The sequence below is a fragment of the Takifugu rubripes genome, chromosome 10 (genome assembly GCF_901000725.2).
Source record: "Takifugu rubripes chromosome 10, fTakRub1.2, whole genome shotgun sequence".
NCBI lineage: Eukaryota > Metazoa > Chordata > Actinopteri > Tetraodontiformes > Tetraodontidae > Takifugu > Takifugu rubripes.
This window is the reverse complement of record NC_042294.1, coordinates 4076386-4102405: the sequence shown is the minus strand read 5'-3', so window position 1 is coordinate 4102405 and position 26020 is coordinate 4076386. Positions and strand designations below refer to the sequence as shown.

At 44.1% G+C, this 26020-nt stretch overlaps 3 protein-coding genes and 1 long non-coding RNA gene across 9 annotated transcripts; 2 read left to right on the top strand and 2 right to left on the bottom strand.

Annotated features, from left to right (window-relative positions):
* Positions 1-676: 676 nt before the first annotated feature.
* Positions 677-9073, bottom strand: ppp1r16a (protein phosphatase 1, regulatory subunit 16A). Its single transcript, XM_003967856.3, has 11 exons — positions 8921-9073; positions 4694-5594; positions 4488-4558; positions 3837-3982; positions 3515-3618; positions 3292-3416; positions 3079-3204; positions 2923-2998; positions 2684-2813; positions 2382-2544; positions 677-2300 (listed from the first exon to the last, which is right to left on the bottom strand). The coding sequence occupies exons 2-11, from the start codon at positions 4938-4940 to the stop codon at positions 1773-1775; spliced, it is 1716 nt and encodes a 571-aa protein (XP_003967905.1). The 5' UTR covers positions 4941-5594; positions 8921-9073; the 3' UTR covers positions 677-1772.
* Positions 5812-7067, top strand: LOC115251191 (uncharacterized). Its single transcript, XR_003889751.1, has 3 exons — positions 5812-5944; positions 6211-6324; positions 6447-7067. It is a non-coding gene; the product is annotated as an uncharacterized lncRNA (long non-coding RNA).
* A 1345-nt stretch (positions 9074-10418) lies between the features above and the next one.
* Positions 10419-14192, top strand: foxh1 (forkhead box H1). 2 transcript variants are annotated; one of them, XM_003967873.3, is made up of 4 exons: positions 10419-10508; positions 11822-12396; positions 12940-13044; positions 13114-14192. In XM_003967873.3, exons 2-4 carry the CDS (start codon positions 11938-11940, stop codon positions 14080-14082), a joined length of 1533 nt encoding a protein of 510 aa, XP_003967922.2. In that variant the 5' UTR covers positions 10419-10508; positions 11822-11937; the 3' UTR covers positions 14083-14192. The 2 variants fall into 2 exon arrangements, with proteins under 2 accessions (XP_003967922.2, XP_029698817.1); XM_029842957.1 differs by lacking the exon at positions 10419-10508 and having other exon boundaries at positions 11640-12396.
* Positions 14193-15275: 1083 nt separating this feature from the next.
* Positions 15276-24885, bottom strand: oplah (5-oxoprolinase, ATP-hydrolysing). Of its 5 annotated transcripts, none has more exons than XM_003967857.3 (28): positions 24850-24885; positions 24125-24316; positions 23870-24061; positions 23181-23295; positions 22169-22292; positions 21852-22047; positions 21607-21772; positions 21273-21411; positions 20490-20557; positions 20237-20412; positions 20046-20153; positions 19863-19975; positions 19612-19782; positions 19375-19512; positions 19159-19297; positions 18962-19074; positions 18378-18529; positions 18135-18295; positions 17967-18068; positions 17704-17878; positions 17302-17486; positions 17080-17226; positions 16873-17007; positions 16649-16798; positions 16402-16559; positions 16165-16325; positions 15970-16067; positions 15645-15794 (listed from the first exon to the last, which is right to left on the bottom strand). In XM_003967857.3, exons 2-28 carry the CDS (start codon positions 24293-24295, stop codon positions 15645-15647), a joined length of 3903 nt encoding a protein of 1300 aa, XP_003967906.2. In that variant the 5' UTR covers positions 24296-24316; positions 24850-24885. The 5 variants fall into 5 exon arrangements, with proteins under 5 accessions (XP_029698815.1, XP_003967906.2, XP_011606097.2 ...); XM_011607795.2 differs by having other exon boundaries at positions 24125-24319; positions 24850-24876; XM_011607797.2 differs by having other exon boundaries at positions 24778-24857.
* Between the last annotated feature and the right edge of the window lie 1135 nt (positions 24886-26020).

The window sequence follows — 26020 nt, the reverse complement described above, 5'->3', positions numbered from 1 at the left end:
TGGATTGGGGGGACATTGTGTGTAACAGAAAGATTACAGGCTGGGCTGAAAAACAAGAGGAAGCAGCAAAGCCAGGAAACATGCCGCTGTTGCTGACAGAGCAACAAGTAAAAGTAACCCGATATCCCAAACTAAAATGGTTTACTTACAAGCATGTGATGCCCTCGTGTGCGCGTCATGCAGCGCACATTTAGGCTGCGCATGACACTACTGTATCCGTTTCAAATGACAGCTCAAAAATCGCACAAACGTACATTAGGTGGATTCTCCATATGTTTAAAATTATCCCTGCTCACGGCATGATAAAAAAAGGTTACGGAAATTATTTTTGATCAATAGCGTTATAAGAGGGAATTATATAAACGACAAAGTTGTGATATGGTGTTTAGTATATAGTGGGTATTTAAGGGAAAAGAGAGGACGCATGCAGCATATGAAGTCTTGAACTATTGGAGTGATTACGTGTCAGGTGCTGCATTGGCAAACGGATCATAACTTAACATTTTGACATTTGAAGCTGTGCTAAAAGAGTGATATGCTGATGCAACAGGGGATGCTGTTACGCGACTGTTCCCCAAGGGGGCGTCAACCCCACACTTCGAGATGGTGTGAATGTAACGAGGATATTTGAGCCAGACCTTTTGTGCTTTAACACGATAAATACAAATAAATACCCTTATCGGTTAAAATAGTTTTATGTGTTGAATTTCTTTTTATCCAAGCTCTGAAAAAATTGCTAACAAAACTGAAATGCAACAGCAACTTGAGTGCATTGATGTCACATCAAATCAATAATTTTCTGACAGATCACTGATCTCACTGACTGTGGACAAATGTTGCAAACCTTTATCAAATCTGCTATTAAAAGAAGGCACCACCTTTAAGATATAAATAACTGTTTGCAAAAAAATTATACATTTTTGATAAACATCTCATCTTTAAAGTCTTCATCTTTTACCAATGATATGTACAACAAATGTCTGATTCATAATCGGAATAAATAATGTGGTTTAGAGGTTAGAAAAGTAGAAATACTGGCAGAAATCAAGAAAGTGACATTAGAGATTAAGAGACAGTTCAAACACACTAAGATGGGCATTTTAGGAAAAGAATATGACACTACTCAGTGTTTTTTCAGTTTAAGATAAAACCCCAGCAATGTTTGTGTGTCTTTAAAACATCCTTCAGACCTAAAAACATAAAAGCATTTTCATAATTCAACCTGTCTGACATGACAACCAACACCCTTTCACACATGCACTATAATCTTGTCTACACCAAGACTCTATCCAGCAGAGCTAAACAGAAATGGTTGAAGTCATTCTAAACCTAGACTTTGTCTCAATGGCCTCTTATGATCTTCAGGCATGTACCTCAGGAGAATCCCTGGAGGTGCACGCAGTGCAAAATTAGAAGACTGCAACTGATGAAAACAACTTGCAGGAGGACAGATGAAACAATCCAGCATAACTGGAGGGCAGGCTGATGCGATACAGTAGAGATAGAAGACAGAAGAGCATTGTGCAAGAGCCACACAGATGTGGAACAACTCCTTGTCTCAGTGATTTTTAGTTTGCTGTCAAAATAATACACAAGCTTGAGTTGAGAATAAATTAGAACATGTATTGTCAAATGTGCACGGAGTCAATCAGAGCAGTGTTTAAGAGCAACGGAGAGCAGTTTGAATCTTCATTGGCATGCAGGATGCAGAAATTTCATTAAATTCTCATGAGGTTGCAGCTTCTCGTGTCCAGCTGCTTTACTGTGTATCTCTACATGAGTCCACAACACGGCTCCTTGTTGTTGGACTGCTCCTCTTCAGGTGCTCTGAGTTTCAGTAGTGGAGGATCTCCACTGGCAGGGGTGAAGTACACCTGGCTTGTGGCTGCCTCTTCTTCAGGCCCCAGTTGGGGCTCAGCCTGGGCCTGAGAGCTCGAAGGTTCTGCTGGGGAAACAGTGGGCTCTTCTTCCACAGGCGAGGGCAGCGGTGGTGCTGGTGCTGGGTATTTGTTGAGCTTGGCAGCTGCTCGCTGGCGCTTCAGGTCAGCCAGGGTGTGGTGGGATTTCTCTCGAGTCATACTGTCTCCCTCCTTACTCTCGGAGGGCCCGGAGCCTAATCCAGATGCTGGGTTGAGCTGGTAGGAGGCGCTGCGCTCCAAACGCCCTCCACCACTCCACAGCTCTCCAGGCACAGAGGAGGCCAGTGAAACAGAGGCACCTCCATTACCTAAGCTGGACACTATTTTCCTGTCTGCAGACTCCATCTCCAATAAACGTGGCATTCCTCCTCCACCAGCAACCTGGAAAAAATAAACCAATGGCACCACTGTAAGGACAAACGTGTGAATGGTTTCATGTTTTTAATAGCACACATAGCCCACCAGTGTGGCCTGCTGGTTTAACTCATTGTCTGTCTGTCTGTCCTCATCCTCATCCTGTGGCTCCTGCTGTCGGCCAAGTTCCTGCCACACCATGGCCTCTTTGTGGTGTTCACGCCGGTACAGACTAGAACGCTCATTGACACTGACGCGTCGCACCACCTTACTGCAGAAACAAGCAGTGACAGTGACACCAAGCATTAAGGAAATATTGTAAAAAGGTCGCCAAGTCCAAAATAATCTGCATTAAAAAGTTCGATATGGAATGAAAACCTGCATGAAGCAGCATAAGAGCTTTGTCGTACCCTCTGCTGCCAGTGCTGGAGACCCGTTTTTGGAGTGTTCCCTTCTGCCGGTCCTGGCTCTTCATGATCGCATCGTGTTTGTGCTTGAGGTCCATGAGTTTGGCTCTGACCTCTTCATCAACACACACATCTGATAACAGCCGCAGCAGATTTTTAGACAATGGAAATTATGAAAGCAATATCAACTTACTACATAAAGATTCAATTAAAAGGTGATAAAAAAATCCTACTGGATTCACCTAGAGGAGTTTCATCCAAGACAGACTTTGCATTTAAACTGGCTCCATTAGCCACCAGCAGCTCCACCATTTGAATCTGTCAAATGAAATCAAACACAAATGCTGTGATGGAAGAAAGCTGTAATGTCTGGTGTTTTTTCCGTATGTAACACTTACATGACCCCAGCAGGAGGCAGCATGAAGAGGGGTCCAGCCATCAGTGTCCTTCACCTCTACCTGAGCCCTGTGCTCCAGCAGCAGTTCAGCCACAGACAAGTAGGCATTAGCTGATGCGATATGGAGCTGAGAGAAATGTTCAAGGTGTATAAATTAGTCTTGATTCAAAAACAGAAAGTAGATTTTCTTATGTATAATGTGACTCTGTCCCACCAATGTTGCACCATTATCATCCTGGGCATTTAAGTCATTTCCAGCCTGAACCAGAGTCTGAATGTCAGCCAGCATGGCTGCCTCTTTAACCCCACGGAACTCGTCAATGCGGTCCTGTGTTATCCCTACACACACACACACACACACACACACACACGGAGGCAACAAATGTAAAAACTTTTACTCTTCCTGGGTATTGTTGTGAGGAGTGTAGTTGACCAACCCTGTTCAGCCATAACAATCTCCAGCAACTCAAGGGTGGCCTCATCTTCACACAGGTCATATGGCATGTTGCCATCCGCATTGACGGCCAGCAGGTCGGCCCCACTAATAGTACACACAGACATAAATGTAACAATACACACTAACATGAAAAGAGAATCAGGTTGGACTATCCCTCTGGGACACACCCTGGTGTACAGCGTCACTCAAGAATATTCACACACTTGCAAAGTGCTTTCAGGGCCAGGCTGAATTTGCATTGGTAATGTGTAGTAATTCCTGTTTCAAACCACAACGTCAGTTTGAAAAAGTCAAAATCTCACGCCTGAATGAGGAGCTGCACCAGGCCAGTGTGCCCACAGGTGGCAGCAGCGTGCAGAGGTGTCCAAAGCTCACTGTCGCAGGCGTTCACGCAGGCTCCAGCGTCCAGCAGACACTGCACCACCTCCACAAAGTCATCAATGCAGCACTGACAGGGCAGAAATGGCACATATTATACACGCATACGGAAAAGAGTCGATAAACCAACAGTCTGCTGTGTAAACACAATTTCCAAGGGGCAGAGTAAACACTTTGAGACCTCTCTACGCACAAACACGCTTACTGTGAATTCATAGTAACACGTTTATATTTAGAGACAGATAAACTGGGAAAGGGAGCTAAAACATCAATTGTGTAATGATTTGTGGGAAGCTTAGGATCATTTTGTTCTGAGTCTGCCTAAACTGCTCAGGAAAGGAATGTGGGCCTAATCACGTTTCCTTCAGTGCTCACAACACTGAACCTAGAGTCAGCGTGCCCGTGGAGAATAACCTTGGATGAACAACAGACAAAATAATATACAGCCAAGAACTCTGACCAACATAAACATCCACACTATACATGTCATGATTCACTATGTTGAAAGGCTACGAGATTGCGATGTAATGTGGTATTTCATAACTCTGTGTGTGTTTTTGTGCGTGTGTGTGTACCTGATGTAAGGCAGTCAGTCCATCCTCATTCACCAGATCTGGGCTGACGCCACTGTTGAGCAGCTGCCTCACTAAAAACAAGCATTAAAAACACAGCAAAGCTTTCATTCCAACATTATTGTCCTAAATAGATGTCTCTTACTAAAAACAGGCCAGAGCTCTTCAAAATGGTTGTTCTGTGAGTGGTAGAGTCTGTTTCCACCCACCTTCATCCAGGTCATTACGTGCAGTGGCCTCCAACAAGGTGACGGCGTCGGGGAATTTAACTTTGTTGGTGCGTGTCTTCTTCTTGTTTGCTTTGGCCCTGGATCCGCGAGCTGACTCTTTCTCCATCTGAGCCCAGGCCTTAAGCTGTTGAGTGCGGCGCTTCTGGGCGTGCTTGAGACGTTCGGTGGCGCTCAGACGGGCGACCGTGGTCATCTCAGCCAGCAGTTCGCTGTGATCTGCTGCCATGACAGCCAACAGGACCTTGCAGCAGTTTTACCTTAGTGTTATCTGTCTTTTAGTCCGAAACCATAATAAAATACAAAAATGTCGGCACCTAAATTTGTGGTAGGACCCTGTAAGGCCAAACAGGCCAACAGTAGGACCTGTGGGATCAAATTAGATGATGCTCAAACGTATTATCTTTTCACCAAAAAAAAGAATGAAAAAAAAAGTATTCCATTTTGAAGTAAATGTCACTTAATGTGTCATGGAAATAAGATGTGTCATAGCACAATCATCCAGGCTGAGTGTTCCAGATCCCATTACCATCAGCTGCGCAACCCTGATTTAATGGGGGGCCGTGACAGAGGTGAAAATATGGCTCGAAGAGAAGTCAAACTCGCAGGTTTGATGCTCTGTCGGATTTTTGTGTGCAGGACTGGGATCGAGAGAGACACGTCTTTGAGAATCCATAGTGAAAATGTGAGGGGGGAAAAGATTAATAAACCCCTTAACTCAGTAAAAGAGGGGATTTGTAGGAATTTATACTTCAGGTATTACACACGGATGGAATTTTTAAATCCATTGGGAGTGAGTGGAGGACATTCCAAAGTTATCCTGTCGGTATGGACCTCAAGCAAAGAAGAGCAGAGGACAAAGATCTCAATGAGTCATCCACAGCTGTGGGCAGGAAGAGACAAGAGAGAAAATGTAAGAATGTTGTCCAGTATAATGAACCCACACCGACCTCCAAACCCTCCCATCTTTAACCCCTGAGCTTCCACTCTCCCAAAGGAAACCTGAGAATGGGACGCTTTTCATGAATGATTGACACCCCCTGCAGTGTGACGCGCTCTACCAGACACTGGTGTATATGCAAAACTGAAACAGTGGGGATGGACGCTTTCAAAAACTGCTGCCAGACACGTTTTAAAGGGGACTCCTGGTCCCGACACGGTCCATCTGCACGAGGACTCTCATTAACAGCCGTGGACATCTCGGAGTTCTGATGCTGCGTACACTCATTCCAGGTTACTCATTTATTATTTAGCTGCAGTCCTGCAAGCATTCAGAGGAAGGTGGACAAGAGGCACTTAGCTAGATAGAGAGTGACGGACAACAGCGGCAGGCCTGAAACACAGAAACACTTGTTTACATATAATTTTCTAGATAGAATTTAAATAGATGCAGCGGAAATGTGGAAAGAAGCCACAAAAAAGAACTTGGGATGCTTCAGCTTGCTTTCTATATGGGGAACTAAATGATAAGTTCCTGTTCTTTGTTTTTTTTTTTTCAGGGTTCTTAAGTGCCCGCCTTTTGTCACGAGTGAGAATGTAAGGATTTCCTTCAATGGAAGTAATCATTTAAGCTTCCCCCATACGCTGACAGCTCAACCAGTCAAGTCATACAGGTGAAAATGGACTTAGGCAGAACGTGCACATGGTTTATGATGTGGATTTTGAACGTTAAGATACAAAGCTTTTGGTTCCATGTTCCATTAGGTAACTCTGTCCACCTGTCTTCCTTCTGCAGGAACAGTCACGCTATCCAAAGTCCAGGTTTATGTGAAAGATCAACAGGAAACATTTGAAATGACAAAGGATAGTCCCAGCTACAGACCTTATACACTCTGTGTTTTATAAGGGATCTCTGCCATAGCTCACAACCGAAAAATATATTTTTTGGTATTTTAATGGGCTTATTTTGAACAAAAGAATGGAGAAATTAGCAAAATTCCTTTGGGAACTTAACTGCTGCTTTAGTGGAAGAATCCCAGAAAATCAGCTGAAGAGGTCACCACAGCCACTCCTTCATGTCGTTGACCTCAATCCCAGCAGATTTTTATTAGTGCTTTACTATCGGCTTTCTTTCTTTGTTTCTTGAAGGGAAGATTTATGTGTCCTTCACTTTTAATAACATAAAAGATGAAGAAACCGTAGGACAGGTACTGGAGACACTCCTCTAATTGTCCCCAATAAAACCAGATCTGTGGTTATAACAAAAAGGGTTTAAAGTTTCATGCAAGCTTGTTCAAATATCAGTTTGTACATTTTTTGCCTGTGTAATCAAAAGCACAGCTGCTGTGTGCTGAAAGCAGCTTGCTGAGAGTGTGTCCTGCTGCCATCGAGGCAACAAAGTGGCTTTGTCTTGCTACCACCAGGGTTTGCACCATAGCTCTTGCTAGCATCAACTAGCAATGTTCACTACAACGGTTTTGTGTGAGGCACGCTGGCAGAGGGGCTGCGCACTTTGCATGGTCTTACATGCACATATGAGCGGCCGAGTCAGCTGACCTCCGTTATCTTTCCTCTCTGGTTTTGATGTGTGTAAACCAATACTTGACACAAGTCTGTATCAAAAGTGTCAGATGTCCTTCATTTAAATGCTGACTCGCTTACATGCAGCCTTTCAGTCTGGCTTGGGTTTAGAGCCGCCTCCAGGTGCCCAGGCAGTAATATCAAGGCTGAGGTAGAGAATTAATTTAAAAAAAGCTTCCTAACCTGAGATTTCCTCTCTTGTTTGAATGGAAAACAAGCCAAAGTCATTCTCATCATTTTGTACATTTGGGGAGGGGAAAAAGGGAACTTGTGAATTTTTCCACCAAATGGCCAACAGGAGGGCTCTGAAGAACATAAACCCTTCATTCAGGGAGTGAAATGAAAGGCCCACTTGTACACACACTGACGCTGGAACATTCACCATGTAGGTGATGGAGCGAGCGTAGCAGCTGGATTTACTGAACCAGACAGCTAAAAGTTCTGAGCAGCCTTAAATAAAGCCTCGGTTAGGCTCAGCCTGGCCTGCCATTTGATGGGACATGCTGGACCTTCTTGTTCGCTGAGTCAATAAAGCCCGACTGTTCTGGAACCATCCAGTCTGCAATCTGAACCAATGCCAACACTGTCTGTCTAATATTCAGTAAGGTGTGTTTGATGAAAAGAGCATAAAACCCCAGAGAAAAGCAAGCAATGCTGCTGGTATGTTTTATAGGACAGTATGGTCAATAGGAGAACAACAGGATGTGGAAGGAAGAATGTGAAGAAGACTATGGAGGATTAAGGAGGAAGGATGGTGGAGACAAGCAGCTCAGTATGTTCACTCATCTGAGTACAGCAAAACTGGCTGTACAAAAGGGGAACACAACCGTAGATGGTGGAAATAGTGCCTACAGGATGGGATGATGCATATGACACCAAGGGCTCACATGGCTTTCTTCAGGATGCATACATTTGATCTAAAAACTCCCAGATTAATCTGCATTTCTGCTGTGTAACCTGCTAAAATCTAACAGGACGTTGAAGTAAAAATAAAATAATGCTCAATATGGATTTAAAACACGTTTTTAAAAAAAATATTTCACACAACTAAGCGCCAGGGATGAAGTCGCCTGTTGGCGTTAATTTAAAATGATACTGATATTAAATTAACACCAATCTAGGGGGACGCTGATCAATAGAATATCAACTGATTTGCACTTGTTCTATCCAAAACTCTTAAGGACACCAAATGCAATAAAACTAACACATCTGTCTGTTAACTCGTTAAATGAATCTTTAGACACGATCGTTGTGGATGTTTTTAAAGTGCCCGAACAGAAGAGACGCAGGATTAAACCGGAACGGCAGATTAACTGGCAGATAGGCAGCCTCCACAGGTGGCTGCGTGGCTGACCGGCGACCCGAGTCCTTCCTTACCTACTACTACTTGTCTTTAATTCACCATCGATCCTGCATCTAAATAAAGCCCGTGTTGTCGGGTTTTCCCCGTTTTAGTTCCTCGAAATTGTCCAGAGAAAACGAAAAGTGTGAAGGCGCAGGCTGGCGTCCTTACATACTAACGTTACTTTGGCCTCAGGTTAGCTTACCTCCGAGCTAAAGCCAGCCAGACTCGTGCCGGTGTTAAAGCGAATTAAAGGTTGAGTCTCTTGAAAATTCGGAAGTAAAAACCCAAAATGTTATACCGACTTGAAAGTCAGACGGACGACAGTGAAGGCGGCCACATCTCACCTGTTGGCTGGCCACTACGTCCGGAGCGGCCGCGCAGCTCTGCGACACATCCTCCACGGCGGCTCGTGCCAGCGCGTCTCACCATAACAACCAGAGCCGCGACCTCTCCTCCCTCGCAGCCGCGTCCGCTAGAGGGCGCCAGAGGCTGCAGCGCAGAATGCGCCCGGATTTGTTTTATCCGCTCTCTGATGGGTAGAAACACGCAAAAGGAAACTTAAAACTGCTGAGAAAGGGAAATTCAGAATGGCGCAGTTGAAATGTTGAAGGAAATGCGCCTGATATACAAGGAACATCCTCTTCCATAGCTGGGACTAGCAGTTGTCTTTAAACCTTTACAAACCCCGTTATACCCCAATTTGTGTAATTAGCTGATGCAAAAATACCATCAAGGAGTTTTTAGTGCTTCACTGTTTATGACAGCAATTCAACAGCCTTAACTCAAAATGTGTCCTATGTTGAAGAGATGGTTGAAGCGATAAATTATTACAGTTCAGCTTTAAAAATGTGTTGTTTAGTGGAGTTTTCAGGTTTAAAAGGAGCATCTAAAGTCGTGCACCTGGTGGGTGTTTGAGTTGAATCTGAATATTGTGGCACTACCAGATTTTTTTGAGCTGATCACTGAATTCTTATTTTGGTGAACTATCCTTTATTACAACGAGACTGCAGAAACATCACTTCTGAGGTGTTTAATTAAAGAAAGCCTCGCTACAAATTTAAAACATCAACAAAGGTAGACAAACTCAAGGGAATTCATAGACTTTTCACCACTGTATTGCCACAGGGGTCAATCCTAAAACATATATGACATTAAACACAGTAAGTGAGATAGAGAGACATAATCTGTGATAATTTCAAAAGTATATAAAAGAAAGTGTTACTGGAAGAGATCACAATTAAACCCTATAACATCTACAGGTCGTCACCCTTGCTCGACAATCCAAAAAACCCAAACCACAGAAGTCAGGGCTGATTTCACCATTCCACTTTCACCATTTCAACCGCACAGACTCCCGATCATCTGGGTTTGTGTTCAGAATCTTAGGGCAGCTTAGAGGGGATTTGTCCAGACACAATCAGCCTACACAAACGGCCTCGTCCTGGATGCTGCTCCATTCATGTGGCTCCCCATTCAGTTCATGCATGGCTCACTAATCCACGCAAAACCCCATTAACTGGCACTCCAGTGGACAGGAAGAGAGGACCCCACATTTTTTAAATGTTTGGCGTCAGATGTGAATGCATGTAAATTAGGAACATGGGTCAGATTAGCGAGGAAGGATTTATTTGTACATCTTTGGTTTTTGAGCACACTTCAACACCCTGACAGAGAGCAAATCACACCATGAAGTCACAGACAGAGAAAATAGTTTCTGTGTGATCAGATCTGGGGTGAATTCAGGTGAGGTGTCTCGCTGAATGGCGAGCGAAACCACTAGAGGGAGACTTTGTTGAGAACCCAAAAGTGGGAACCAGAGAAGAAATGACTGACACCAGTGGAAGCAGGTGATAGGTTTTTTTTTTCTGGCAGGAGAGCCACGTGACCCGGAGGGCAAGTCCACAACGTCACAAACGCTGTAAATGAAACTTGGTGAGTTGCTCCAAACGAGGCAGCACAAGCAAAATCACAACTTTGTGATTAAAACTTGAATTGGTTGATGTTGAAGTGTCTGCCGAAATGTTGTCTGGCAGTTTTTGGTCCTCAGTTTCGGAATCTCTTAAATTCAAGACAATGTCCTGTCAGGTGCCCCCTTCCAGTGACTTAAAATGCGCATTTATGCGCAGGGCTTTGTAACACCACTCAGGACTGTTTGTTTGCCATGTCCCTGAAACACCATTTCTGCCTTTTTAGATGTGAATCTGCTTTCCAACAGCGGCACTTTGGCAATTTGAAAGCGTGAATAGCCTGCGTATTTCGCCACATGCTAAGTATTTTTCTGGGGACGGAACAGTCTCCAGTGTGCCGACGGGGTTCCTTCTAATCCAACTTGTTTTCACTGTCTTGCTGGGAAGAAAGTGGCGACGCATTAGCGCTGCATTAAGTCGAACAAAAGATGTGCATTCTCGAAACTTATTCTTTTAACACGGAGCGACATCCTACGCACCAGCAGCGAGAGATCCTACTGTGCACACCGAGGACAACTGTGCCAATCGAGTAGCAGTAAAATTATTTTCTCCTAATCCTGGAATTGCACTCTTGAGAGTAAAATGTCATGAAACACTAACACAATAGACTCAAAGAATAGCGCGGATGAAGCAGTTTTGCGCTGTTTGCCTACATGGATACTTTCGGTGTTTCTAAAAACCTGTAAGCCCTCTAAAACCTAATGATTACAATCTTTAACGTCGATTCATTGAAAGAAAGGGATCTTTAATTTTTTACACTGGATATGTTCCCATTGTGTCGGTGTTTGCATATTAGCCTTTACTTATGTTTATTGCGCGTCAGAAATTGTTTATTGCACGTAAGCTTCAATCAAAATTGTCTCTTTTTTGCGCCATCACCGCCTCCCCCTACTGAGTTTTGCGTTTCGCCTTATCTCTCTCGAGATTTGATTTATTGGGATTAATATTGTTTTGATAATGGAGCTCGGCTATTCCAAAATATTAGTTTAAGACGGTCAAAGCAAATTTGATTGATTTGAGTAAAGTACATTTTTAAATTTGGTGCGTATAATCTCTTGAGCACTTATTCCAAGATAAAACTTTGGATCTCTGCGTTCAAGTGCTTGGTAGATATTATCATTTACAGGTTTACTTTCTTTCTGTTGCCCCTCCTTGTACCAAGACCCTCCCCAGCCCCCCGGGGTGATGAGTCTCTCTGGCCCCAGATAACGCGTCATTCTCCCCTCGATTACGCAGCGGGATTTACATGAAACTGTTAATTGTTTGCTCCTCAAATAGAGTCAGCCTGGAGCCAGCGGTCTGTCAGAAGTTAAGGACCGGCTCTTTGACCTCCCTCCCCCCCCCGCATCTGCTCTCCGAATCTGTGCGTTCATCTCCCCTCCCGGCTGATCAACATGACAAAACACTGTCCGGGGCAAGGACCCTTGGTATTACCCTCCCTGTCCCACCTTGGAGAATACCACGACCATCAACTTGACTCGCACGGACAGGCGCAGCAGAGTCCGTCCATCTGCAGTGTAGTGCGGTGCACCGCAGGCCGACAGCAGCCGGCCCAAATGGTCCCTCTGCAACCACCTCGTTTGGAGAAGGCCGATGCGCATCCGGGACACCTTTTAAACGCCACTGCATCGATGGATAAACCGGTGTCCCCTGGTTCATCGCACCCGAATCCCCAAGATGACGCACGCAAACAGGTTTCCCCGGACTCGTGGAGCGGTGAACAGGAGAAGACCAGCACTGGCGGGGGGAAGAAGAAGAACTATCAGCGTTATCCCAAACCACCGTACTCGTACCTCGCTATGATTGCTATGGTTATTCAGCGATCTCCTGAGAAGAAGCTGACATTGTCTGAGGTAAGAACCATTTTCAAATCGTGAGTAGAGGCGAAGACTAATTATTTCTTTTGTATTTACGCACGCTGGCGCCGCTACTCCTGGATGATTTTCTTGGGTATATTTTTCATTATTTTGGAACAATCCTGTGATAGAACAATGCTGTAAAGATTTTTTTAGCATATTGCTGAGTAATCATTACTGTTCGTAAGGTGACACTGTACAGGGGCCTCCTGGTGGGTGACAGAGTGACCGCCATCCTTACCCACAATCTGGCTTTGCTTCGATAAGGTTGGCCAGCAGTGAAACCAGACACTGATCTGTATCAGGATTGTGATAAGACAATCAGTTAATGGTGAAATCCAAGACCTGTAATTTGGGCATTTTTATTGAAGTTAAATACTGTTAACTGGCATTATTTGTATTGGAACTACAATGATCAGACTTATCTGTGAACTAAACCACCTCAGTCAAATTGGAATGTTTACTTGATTTCTTTTCCAATCTCAACGACAAAAAGAGATTAAATCCATTCCTAATATGACAATGTTGCTTTATTTTTAGATTTTGAAGGAGATCAGCACTTTGTTTCCATTCTTCAAAGGAAACTATAAGGGCTGGAGGGACTCTGTGCGACACAATCTTTCTTCTTACAACTGCTTTGTGAAGGTAGGGGCAGTTTATGTAAATGATGTGTAGGAATTTGACTGGCCCCAATCATAGCCTTTACCATTACAGGTACTGAAAGACCCAGGCAAGCCTCAGGGCAAAGGCAACTTCTGGGCGGTGGACTTGAGCTGTGTCCCCCTGGATCTCCTTAAGAGGCAAAACACAGCTGTGTCACGCCAGGATGAGACCATCTTCGCCCAAGATCTGGCTCCCTACATCCTGCAGGGATACAAACCAGACTCTGAGCTGCTCTCTGCCCCAACCAATCAGATGCCTCCTATGAACCCCAGAAACCATTCTACTCCACAGGAGGATTTGTTTCAACCTAAGCTGGACTCATCCTTCGCCATAGACTCACTGCTGCACAGCCTGCGCCCACCCAGTTCCTCTGAGGACCTAGATGGCTCTAATAGGGGCTGCTGGGGTACGGTAGAGCGAGCTCGGGCCTCGCCGCTTCCTCGACCCCGCTATGCCTCCTCTACTCGCAGTGCGTCCGCCAGCTCTGCCAGTCCGGCCTCCACTTCTTCCTCTTCTGATGAAGAATGGAAAGGGGCGCGTCTGACAGGGAAGCGAGTTCCTCTTAATGGTGAAGATGGGTCGGATGACTACGAAGACTACCGACGGCCAGTGCACAAATCAGCCAGACGGGAACCTGTTGCGCCTCCATGGGAGCTCCCCACTTCCTATGCTAAGTATGCCCCCCCAAATGCGGTCGCTCCACCTAGTATGCGATTTAACGGCGGCCCTTTAATGCCGCTGCATGGCGGACTACCACTTTACGGCTATGGCAGCTCTCCAGTGGCACCCAGTCACTTCCTAGGTCACAACTATTGGCCCATTCTTCCCAGTGGGCGAGTGTCTGTGCCAGCCCCTCCCCTCCTCATGGACCTGGACAATATGTTGCAATCTGTGCCGCCCAATAAGAGCGTATTTGATGTGCTGGTACCAAACAGTCAGAACTCTCATGCACATCATCAACCTTCAGGTCAATATACGCTGCAAAATGGGCCTCCGTTGACCAGGTACCCTCAGTACTGACTTGCTCACACATCCATCAAGCACATTTTGGATGAGGGAATGGCAGTTTAAGTTGTAATATGCTGCTTAATTACAGTGCAAATTCATTTATTTCACAAAAAAATCCAATATGTTCAAATGTGACTGTTATTATGGCTGTGAGGAGCAGGAGTGCATGCTATCCAAACACACACCTACCTCAAGGTGTCAAGAGAACATTCCACAGGCTCTCAAGCTGTTGAATCTACACTGGTTTTAATTATTCTGATAAACTATCTACCTCATGTGGCTGCTGAATGTATTGTCTGAGTTTTACAGTTGTAAAAAACTAAAAGCAAGACAGCAGATATGTCATATACAATCTAATTTAGCTTATTTTGACAGTCTTTTGATCAGAACATAGTTAAAGTGTTGGGATCTTCTTCAGTGAAATAGTTAACAATATGAGCGACAATTAGCCTGAACATGCTGCTGGATATCAGGATAATCGAGTGATTATCCCAACCAAACAACAGTTACCATCACCATCTCATTCAGGTTTTTAATGAGCTGGGACATACTTCCTGTGGACTTTGCACTACCAGTTATCTGCACTATTTTGTGTAATTTTGGCGATTTTCTTAAGAACGTTGCTTATTAACGTCTGCCTACTGCGACAAATGAATGTTTTTGATAAATGTTAATGCTGGTATGAAAGCTCAGGATTTGCAAAGATTATGAGTTGAACAGGTTACTGAACAGAATAAAAGGCTGTTTATTTTAACAGAGGCTTCGCACACATAATTGAGACTTAATGTGTTTGTTTTTATGTCGACGTAAAGAGAACTAATTTTTGACCTTTTTGGATAAATACGTTGAGTTATTATCATTATGACTTTTTAAAATGTTTCATTCAATTATTTGTAATATCTAGTCATGCATTCTCAGGTTTTGATGATGAGAAAGATAATAACAGATGGTTTAATTCAGCAACAAGATTCTAAACACTTTAAATGATTGGGGATCTCGTGTAGCTGATTTCCATCACCAATCCAGCGGCCATCAGTCTCCTGCTGCTCTGGCTGCTATCTCTCTAGCAGCTGCCTACGCATGCCTGCACTCCCTCACCATCCTCTCATCTCCCTGATCATTCCTCACCAGAAGGGAGGAGGGGGATGTAACATTTACAGGGGGCTGTCCCCTTCCCCCAAACATACGCACACAATTTGGAGTTGTATCTCTACATTCTTCCTCTCGTGGATTGTGCTTTTTTTTATTAGTGTTTAAGTTACAGAACAAATGCAACATATTTTAAATGATTGAGATGTTCAGTTTAGGCCAGCTGATGTAAGTAGGCCGACATTTATACACTTAATCTATTTAACAGACCAAAAAACGCACTGACATGTTAGAATGTTCGTGTTGACAAGATAAAAATATAACACGAGTAGCTGATGTAGTTATTAGCATGTGGTCATGTGACCTGGTGATGTAAGAGTGGTCATGTCAAAACATTTCAGTCATCACAATCGTGAGGAGCAACACAGTGGACACTCTGTCCCGGTGTTTTGATCTGTTACCTCTCCCTTTTCATTTAATTCTGTTCACACTCCCTCCTGTGCCATTCGATATTCAAAGACACTGCCTCTCTCAGGAAAAGTCTCATTCAAGCGCCTGCGCTTGGTCTGGGGTCTCTTAACATCCTCCTCCCTCCCGTACCCCCCTCCTCCAGGAGTGTAGAGGGAAAACATGTCCTGTGGGGGAAGACAGCAGATTGGACTGAAAAAATAATTTTACCAAGACATTTAACTGTAAGGAATAAAGAAATCTGTATTGTGAATAAAGAAGAAAACATGTTATGGGGAAATATCAGTTCCTCAATCTGAGGGAAATAAATCTGAATTTCTTTTACAACTAATTGAGTCATACCCCAGGTTGAAGGCTGATGCTGTTCTTGGCTCCAAGGTTGAGTACTCGGCCATCTGCTCTATGAAGCAGATTAAGTCCCGCTGCGCCATCCTCAGCCCCTAACAAGCAGCGAGCAAATACCTTTAACAAAATGATATCTAATCAAAAAAATATTGGCTAAAAAATGGGACTAAAGACTTCTGCAGCTGACATTACCCTTCAGGCCATATGGCCGGGTTGATCGTCTTTCTGTTAGTACAGACAGAACCATGTTGCTCCTGAATAGAAGTTTCCGTACCACGCCATCGCCACCCCAGTATTTACCTGCACCTCCGGAACCGAGCCTCAGAGAGAACTGATCTAAAATGACGGGATATCTGAACACAAAAACAACATATTTCCTCAACCAACAATAATCAAATGATAATATTCATTTTATTAAACAAGTCTGACCGTTTTTCCAAAATCTCTGGGTCAGTGATGCGAGTGTTGGTCATGTGACTGTGAACACCACTCCTTCCATTCCACATTGGTCCTGCGCCTGCTCCACCAGCAACCGTCTCATAATAACCAACGGTGTCATTTCCGAATGAGATGTTGTTCATGCAGCCCTGTAGAATAATCATGATAAAAAATATCAAAAAAAGGACTACAACCGACGCAAAGAAGAGACATATTGCATTTATTCCAAGTCCCTTACCTGGGAAGCGGCGCACACCTCAAATGCCCTAAAGATCACATCCACTACCCTCTGGGATGTGAGGACATTCCCTCCTACCACAGCTGCATCCTGGGAAGGCTGAAGGATCGAGCCAGGAGGAATAAGGACTTTGATCGGTGCAAGGCACCCCTGAAAGTAGAAACACTGGGTGAACTGCTTTAATCCGTACGCAGGAACCATTACAATGTTTTAGCTAACATTACCTGATTGAGGGGTATGTCCTGTCCCACCATACAGCGCAGGCAGTAGATGAGGGCAGACAGAGTAATGGCACGTGGAGCATTGCAGTTGCCCCAAACTTCCGTTCCTGTCCCACTGAAGTCAAACAATGCACTCCCCTGTGATGACAGAGCGTTTCGTATATTTCATTATTATTCACTGCACATTAACCTTCAGTTTTTCTTTCTCACCTCTTCTTCATTAATCTGAACCCGCAGTCTGATTGGTGTACCATCGTCCATGAAGTCCTCTGACTCCACATCCAAGGAACCCGTCTGCTGTCTTCTGCGGCAAGAAAATTCCCTCAGCATGTCCCTCACTGCCAGCTCTGCATTGCTCTGTAACATTAATACAAATGCTGCTACGGTGCCGAGCACAAACTTTTGTTCCTCCTCTTTAGATTTGGAAGTCACCTGAATGTATCCCATGTAAGCCTGGACCACAGCTAAACCATAGCTGTCAATCAGCTCTCCCACCAACTGGCTGCCTCTCTGATTGGCTGCAACCTGCGCTCGAAGATCTGACAGGTTGTCATGGAGATTACGAGTGCCAGAGCACCCTGGGTACTGGGCCGGAGCCATCAGTGCCTCAGTTACAGCTGATGTGGTGAAGAAAATGTCATTCAAAAAATAAAAATAAAATAATAATTATAGTATATGTAAATACTCATAATTATTTCAGGAATTCATAGTTGTGCAAATGTCCAACACATTATATAATGCTTTAAAAAGCATTTCCTTACAATATACAAATTACTTTATAGAACGTGAAGATTATTTTGGCACTTTAGCGCCTCACAGTTCATCAGCTCTAACCTGCTTCCTGGAAGACGCCACCTGTGACAAGTTTAAAAGAAGTGAAGATCGCCCCTTCCTGCTGTAGGGAGGTGGAGTGGGGGGGCATGGAGCCTGGAGTGATGCCGCCAATGTCCGCATGGTGCCCCCTGCTGGCCACAAAAAAGACAGGGCTGCTCACCCCTTTGTGAAACACCTTTGGAGGGAAACATAAATGCAGGTGAGGTAGAATGGAAAAGTAGGAGAAATGAGGGTAGGATGAAGGCAGAAATCTGGACAGTTACTGGTGTGATGACTGTGAGGTCTGGAAGGTGGCTGCCACCTGCACATGGGTGGTTACTCAGGATGACATCACCTTCTTTCAACTTGTTGCCCAAAGTTTTGATCTGCAAAGGGACATTAAAAGAATCTAATTTTCTGGTCTGAAGTGTTTCAGTAGTGTGTGTAAATACCTGGTACTGGACTGTCTCTTGCATGGCTCCCAGGTGGACTGGGATGTGAGGAGCATTGGACACTAATCCACCATCTGGCCCAAACACAGCACAGGAGAAATCGAGACGTTCCTTGATGTTGGTAGAGATTGAGGTTCTTTGGAGGACTCTACCCATCTGTTCTGTATAAAAATACCATTTGGGATATTATGAATTCCCTGCCTTTATTCTGTGTTATGTACTCCACAGAAATCTTCAGTGTACCTGCTATGCTCATGAAGCGGTGAGAGAAAATGGAGAGCTGAACGGTATTGAGCTCTGTGCCAAGGACGCGCTGACGGTCTGAGCCTACAGTCATGCAAACATCGCCCCCCTCTGTTAGGCAGGCCTCACAGCATGGTTCCACCAGGATGGTGCTGGTGCAGGTAGGAAATAATGATTGGACTTGGTGTTGTTTTATTTTGCTCTTTCTAAATCACATAGGAAATCTCTAAAGCTTCTGTTTACACAAGAATATTTTCCAGTAAGACAGTCAACTTCTTCCAATTTATCTGTGTTTTCAGGCTATAAATAACAGCCCTTTTTGAAAACAGATTAGAGATGAGCATTTTCACACCGCATTGTCACCTAGTGGCAGGCATAGAAATTACAGCTATTTTAATCTGTTCATGCATTCAGCGTAAATGGCACTAGTTTTCAATTTTTTTCTTTCTCAACAGTTGCTGTAGGAACAACAAAAATGTTAAAACTATACAGTTTCCTCCACAGCGCTCTTGTGTAAACAAGGCATCGACCCATACAACGGACCTGAAAGTGTTGTGATAGGAGTGGAAAGGGAAAATGCCTGCCTGTTTTTGTCAATGATGATTGCTGGTCCCTGGATACTCTGACCACATGGAAGCTCTTCCCACAGATACACATTGGTGTCCAGGTAACCTTCCTCAAAGTAACACTTAGTCACCTACAAAACAAAAATCAAAAGAGAGCTATTCATCAAACATCATTTGCATATGAAAAGTGCAACTGCATGCTTGCATCAATATACCGTGACTGGTTTGGCCTGTGTGTGACTGGTTTTTGATCTATACACAGAGTTGATGCCAGATTTCCCACAACCTCTCACTCTGATGTCATCAACAACGATAGGCCTGTCTGGGATAGTGAATCCAAATTCCTTCAGATAACTATAAAAGGCCAAAGCATGTATCACTAGAGAGACAACATGCAACAGTCAGTCTAACAAACAACCATGTGACTTTACCGCTTAGTGAAGGCAGTGCGGAAGTCTCCGGCCCGACAGGACTGGCTATTGCTCGGATAACCGGTGGAGGTGACCATGAGAGCGCAGTCGGTGCCTTCGTAACGCAAGTGAAGGAAAACCTCGGTTGTTATCTGACCACTACCGAAGACAAGAAACAGACGAATGTGCCATTATTACAATTGCATTGTTTAAAATGCAGAATGTTCCCCACTCATGAGCGACCCTGTGTTCGCTCACCTGGAGAATCCGCGTGCACGCAGTGTCTCACAGCAGCGTTTGGAGAGCTGATCGACTCTCTGATCGATCTCAGCGAAAGAGTTCTCTCTGTACTGCAGACAGCAGGGCTCCTGGACCTCTTCAACCACATCAGCCAGAGCCAGACCGTATGCTGAGAGCACCCCGCTGTACCTGCAACAACAAGAGAGAGACCGCACTAGTGTTTACTACAGCCATCTCTCACACAGGTAAACATACTGTATCACTCTTACTTGTGTATAAAGACGGTCATCATGCCCAGGGATCGGGCTATAGCACAGGCGTGTTGGCCACCTGCGCCACCAAAACAGGCCAACACATGCTGAGAGGTATCGTGACCCTTAGCCTAAAAGGATGGTTGGTTTTATATCCAATTCAATATAATACCCTTCACTCGATTCGACACTCAGCAATACCTGTGTCAGAGCTCGGATTGGGCGACACATGGCCTCGTTCGCTACACGAAGGAATCCCATGGCAACCTCCTCCACACTCATCGCCGTGTGGTCCCCGTTTGCACCCACCTGTGAAAGAAAATGCAACAAAAATGAAGAGAAGCAGCCAGAAAATGTGACCCAGTGGTTTACAGTGCTGTAAACATCAGTGCCTGTGATTGGGTGGAAGACAGGAAGAGGTTGATTTCCTGGGCCAGTTGATGAAAATGTTTCATGGTTTCTTCTAAAGAGAGCGGCTCGTTCTCCCCAGGCCCAAAGATCCTTGGAAAGAAGGAGGGGAGGAGGCGACCGAGGGCCAGGTTGGCATCCGTTACAGTCAGAGGACCACCTGGGAAACCCATTAAAGGAAATGGTTAAAAAGCAAATTTCACATTTACACAGTCACACTAGCACATTAAAAGTTACCTTTTCTGTAACATGCTGGTCCTGGATGTGCACCTGCAGACTCTGGGCCAACAACAAACATCCCTGATCTGAGAGAAAAAGGAGGAATTATTTAGTTAAAAATCAAATTATTCATTTTTAAATGAAGGTTGAATAAAAAAAACAAGAAACCTGACCCAAATACCACTCAAAGCCTCAAAGCTTTAAGAAGTCTCTTAAATATTCTGATATGTATATTGTATTCACCCTCTGTACTATGTACAGGTACACAGAGGCCGAGTATCCATTTATCTGGATTATTGTAAACATAAATCCTCTTTGTATATTCCAAATCCTGTTCTATTTGATTTTATCTTATTTTTCTCTGAGTGCTCTTGTTGCTGTTGTTGCACTGTAAATTTCCCCGTGTGGGACAATAAAGGATCTGAATCTGAATCTGAATCTGAAGTCTCATAAAGACATTTTTACTGTACAGTAAACAAAAAATCATTTATAACTTTAGATAATCATCCAACAAATAGAGAAAGACGCATAAATTATGCAACCACTGCTCATAGTTGTTAAAGACATGACAGTCACTTTCATTACCCACAATGCAAAGCAAGTTTAACCTGTCCTATGCTAATCTCGTCTAAGGCAGAGCTTTGAACCCAGGGCGACCTGTTTTCATGAGAATGGCTGTAAAACTGTGCAGACTTTTGTTTGTACTGGTTTTTATTACTGAAGCTCTAAAAGCAGAAGTCTTGTAAAAATGTTTGTTTCTGTGTTTATCATCCGCTCCAAAGCCAACAGATTCTTTCAGACCTAAAGAAGAGTCGTGATCCTCCGCCCGCAGCCACGGTGTTGATGTCCAGCTGGGGCGCTTGCAGCGTAACTCCAGCCGTGGTCGCCTCGAACACGTGTTCGTACTGGCCAGCATAGCGACTTACATCAGTGGAGGTTCCTGCAGAGCGAGCGCAGCCATGGATCTAGTATCATGATCATTGAGTGCATGTACATAGTGCATCTTTACAAGCTGATGCCATTAAATGTGATTTACAGTTGTTCTTCTTTTCATTTATGGCTTCTTTATGGCTTTTTTTCTTTCTCCCACCTAACACCTTTTAAGATTTATGATTCTGTTATTTGCTCTACTCACCACCCATGTCAAAGCCAATTACAGGCTTTTTCTCCATCTGCTTATAGGACGTGATTGCATAGCCAACAACGCCCCCTGCTGGACCAGACAAAACAGCTCGAGAACCACAGAATTGATTCATGGGAGTCAGACCCCCATCTGACTGCATAAACAGGACATCTACATCCTAAAGATGGAGGTAAAATGACAAAGATCATGTCAATGATCTGAAAAATACCTGGATAAATATGACAAAAGACTCACACCTTCAATCCATCTTTGAACCCAGAGGTGAAACCTTTTAAGTACTGATGAATTTTAGGTGTGAGGTAGGCGTCTGCACAGACGGTGTAACCTCGAGGCACTGCCCGCACCATGGGCATGACCTCACTGGACAAGGAAACCTGGGTGAAACCCAGACGGCGAGCCAGGGCCCCCACGGCTTTCTCATGGTCAGACCATCTGGAAAAACCAGACGGAAGCTCAGACCTTTTCACACACTCCACATCCAAAATCAAGCTAGTGGAAAAATAATTTTAACCAGCATCTTAATTAAATGTCTCTCTGACATGGTGCTACTCACGTGTATGAGTGGAGGAGGAGGACAGCCAGACTGGTTATCCCACGAGACAGAACACCTTTCAGGTCTCGTTCCACTTGGTCCAAATTCAGCTCCCTCCACACCTCCAGAGATTCCCCTGTGCTGCCTAAGGGCCATACACAAACAAAGCCTTCAAATTATGAAAGAACTTATTCAGGCAGTGCTTTGATGTAACAAAACTACTGAATGTGACTGAACATGGAATGAAATCTTGGATTTCCAATTACAACACTGACAACAGACAAAAAAGGTAAAACTGATAAATGAAAGAGACAGAGATGGATCACATTATTGAAATAAATTAAACTAATCCAGATTGTGAGGAACACTGAGAAGAGGGAAATGTGCATTTAGTGCTCAGCAGTGTGTCAAAGGAAAACCAGTTGGATTTAGGCTCAACAATGTGGTTTCATGCTAACAGGCTGGGTAATGAGTTGCCTCTAGAGGTTAACTGTTGGAGGTACCAGGGGTGAGAAGTTGCAGGATTGGTTTAACATTAAAACTCCCAATGCTTGATAGTGATTAAATGAACATCACTGCTTTGCTTATCTTCAGGAGCAAAGCATAATGTATCATTGTTAATTTCTAATATAGATTATCATACATCATAAAAGGGAAATTTTCTCACACAAACGATTAGATTAGCACTACATATACTTAACATTCTGGGATCCTTCAAAGGGATTTAAAACTGGCTTAGCTTTTTGACATGCTAACATTTACTGTTTTACAGTTAAATTGTTAATATGGTATGTATAGGTGTACTATATTAAAGCTTTTTAAAATACAGATGGGTACTCCATATCAATCACACTTGTAAACATGCTAACAGAGGCTAATATGGACAAATGCTTCCCTTAATTTTGTTGTTGTAGTGAAAATGCAAAGCAGCTCAGGGAATCCTTTGTGTGCAGACTCAGTCACATTTATGGTTCTGTCTAAATTGGGATGCATTACAGTTGTGGTGCAAAAGAATTTAAGAGTAGTTTCTCACCTGTCACAATACGTTTGGCGTCTTTTCTGGGTAGCTGGCAGGAAACTTGCTTGAGGACGACTCGCTCATCGACCTCGATGACCTCTTCATACAGCACCTCAGGAACAGCCACCTCCTGTACACAAATATGATGAATACAATGAAGTGCAGCGATTAATATAACATTAATATAAAACATAAATATAATGTTGAAACCTGCAATTTTGTGCATTATTTGGTGCCAATGTAGCTAATGAACAGCTTTTATTACACTTTTCCTCTCTTGATCTTCTTGTAGCAATCATTGTGTAAATTTTTTTCATATAATCTTAACTTTAATAGGTTCTTTCAGTCCTTCAGTCTTTCAATTAATTTAGCTCTGTTCCACAATTATGTCAAAGATAAGCAAATAATGGCAACTTTAGTCTACTAAAGGGACAAACTCCAAGTCCTGCCCTCTCTTGCTGTAAAGATAATGTTGCAGGATCCAGGTTGTAACATGTAAAATGACTGGAGTCAACTTTCAGCTTTAACCGAAAGACTGATCTTCCTGAAACAGCCGGTATCTTATGCAATACGCTGGCTTTATCTACTGAAGATGAGCAGACCATCAGCCTATATACTTTTAAATTCCTGCAGCTAGAGTCTGTCAACACCATGGTGACCCCATGAAATGTACTGTAGTTATGGATAAAGCATCCATTACAAACCAAATCAAACAGCTTTGGTCTAGCTTGTGTGCCGATGTGCAGAAGATCCCTGAAGCCCCGGGTGACCAGCAGGGCCGTCCGTTCTCCCTCTCTCTCCAGCAGAGCATTGGTTGCCACCGTGGTACCCATTCTAATCCAGCCGATCAGCGAGGTGTCCACGGGCTGGTCACGAGGGCAGATCTGCCCCGTTTCCTGGGGATACGTCGATTCTCGTTAAACACGGTGATGCCATCAATAGAGGATCAATAAAGTTACCTCTTCCAAAATTCTGCGGATACCCTCAGTTGGGGCATCTTTGTAGTTCTGGGGGTCCCGGGACAACAGTTTCAGCACTCTCTCCCGGCCATCAGGCAGCCTGGCAAACACGTCGGTAAAAGTGCCTCCACGGTCGATGGCAAAGTCAAATTTCCCTTTGGTCTCAGCCATAGTGAACAAATGGAAGAGCTGCTGCTGGGAAGGAGAGGAGTTGCTCAAGAGGATAGATTTGCTGCTCAGTTACACACGTTTGTGGAAATTGGTTACAGATTAGCTTCTTGTTTCAGTTTTTTTTTTTCAACGTTATTCACTGCTGAGTTGTCAGCCACGACGTGGCACACAGAAGTGTAAGTGTGCGTGCGTGCGTGTAATTTCTTTTTTGTGACGGCTGCAGGTAAATCTATCAAACGCAGATCAAATCATGTAAATTCCACATAAAGTCTATCGCGATAGCAACAATTATCCTCAATTTTAAATAAACAGTATTGAGTTACTACAGAATTCTAAAAAGATTAACAGTTAATTAAATAATTAACAGGTCCAGTAAACGAGAAACTACACAAGAGATGTTCATCTGACAAGTGCATTCAAATCTGTCTTTCAAAGCTCGCCATTTAAACGAAACGGAAAACCGTAAAATAGCGATTTTTTACCTGCACGAAGCACGAGGCAACTTTGTCAATCTGATATCAATGTTGAAGTAGCTTAGTGACAGTAACACTCACCTCTGTGCGAGACCACCGCGCCGTCAAGACAGGAAGTACGTCATCACACCGGAGACGTCCCCTCTCATCCAAGCCCCGCCCAGCCCGGTAGTGAGCAAAAAAATGTAAAAAGAAAAGAAAAGAAAACAACAAAACAACTTAAAGTTCCAGTTATTTTAAAACTCTGTTTTAAATAAAGCAGCGACCCTCCAAATTGTGTTGAAATTTGATACGACGTAAGGACTGATTTATTCATGCTGTTGTCGTCAGGCTGCGCTAGCAAGAAACGCCAGTAGGCGTCAGTGTTGCTCTGTGGAACTAAAAAAGTACAGGTAAATTACACCTGGAGGTTGTACTTTCGCTGATAAAAATCAGTTTATATGAAACTCCCACTTACTTGCTAACAACACATGCACCTTTCCCTACATTCCCTTCACCAAAATCTCTAAATAATTATACTTTTATTTCCGTGTGGCCAGTGCACACGATAGCATCTATTTCTCTCATCACCTGGTCATTTGTGCCAAGCATACTGGCCATCTTCCAAATCCAAGGCCTCTGAGCAGTGGATGAGAATGTGTTGTAATGACACCCCCCATCCTTTCTCTGGCAGAGCTGGCACATAGGTGTCTCTGCCAAGGCCAGGGTGAACAGGTTGGCAGGGTTCAGGAGGACATCTTATCATGAACCAAGGGCCAAGAACTTGAAATACTGTCTCTCCACCTTCCAGGGCCCTGCCCAGGTAATCTTATGACCAGTTTCCAATTGGTCCAGGCCCAATACTTTCTCATACCCACCATTTTGCTGAAGTGAGCCACCTACACCTTGGCACGAACCTCCTCCTGGAGATGCTTTCATCTATTCCCTGTGGCTTTACTGTGGCTTTGGTTCTTTACCCAGCTGGACCTGGAGTGCTGCCTTGTCTCTGCCCAATTCACTGCATCCTGGGCACACTACCTTCTTCCTGTTCTGACCTCCAGACCTTTTTGCCAACAGGCAGCTGAAGGGAAGCTGCAGCCTGGTGTCGTGCCCAAACAGTTCAGTATTACTCAGGCTCCTGGCAGGCCCAGCCACCCATGCAGGGACTGGTTGATCTTCCTCTAGAAGCCCTCCATGATGGTGATTGGGCTTTTGTAGATTAGCAGTGGCCTGAGGAGATTTCCGTCTATCTCACCAGGTTTTAATTGATAAC

Coding starts and splice junctions, on each gene's coding strand:
- oplah (XM_003967857.3), bottom strand. CDS start 24,295: ATGGCTGAGACCAAAGGGAAATTTGACTTTGCCATCGACCGTGGAGGC. Junction 22,293..23,180: donor CGCCAAACGTATTGTGACAG/GTGAGAAACTAC, acceptor TATGGCCCTTAG/GCAGCACAGGGGAATCTCTG. Junction 20,558..21,272: donor GGATCACGACTCTTCTTTAG/GTCTGAAAGAAT, acceptor TTTTTCTCTCAG/ATCAGGGATGTTTGTTGTTG.
- foxh1 (XM_003967873.3), top strand. CDS start 11,938: ATGACAAAACACTGTCCGGGGCAAGGACCCTTGGTATTACCCTCCCTG. Junction 12,397..12,939: donor AGAAGCTGACATTGTCTGAG/GTAAGAACCATT, acceptor CTTTATTTTTAG/ATTTTGAAGGAGATCAGCAC. Junction 13,045..13,113: donor CTTACAACTGCTTTGTGAAG/GTAGGGGCAGTT, acceptor TTACCATTACAG/GTACTGAAAGACCCAGGCAA.
- ppp1r16a (XM_003967856.3), bottom strand. CDS start 4,940: ATGGCAGCAGATCACAGCGAACTGCTGGCTGAGATGACCACGGTCGCC. Junction 3,417..3,514: donor GATTGTTATGGCTGAACAGG/GTTGGTCAACTA, acceptor GTGTGTGTGTAG/GGATAACACAGGACCGCATT. Junction 3,205..3,291: donor ATGATAATGGTGCAACATTG/GTGGGACAGAGT, acceptor CATTTCTCTCAG/CTCCATATCGCATCAGCTAA.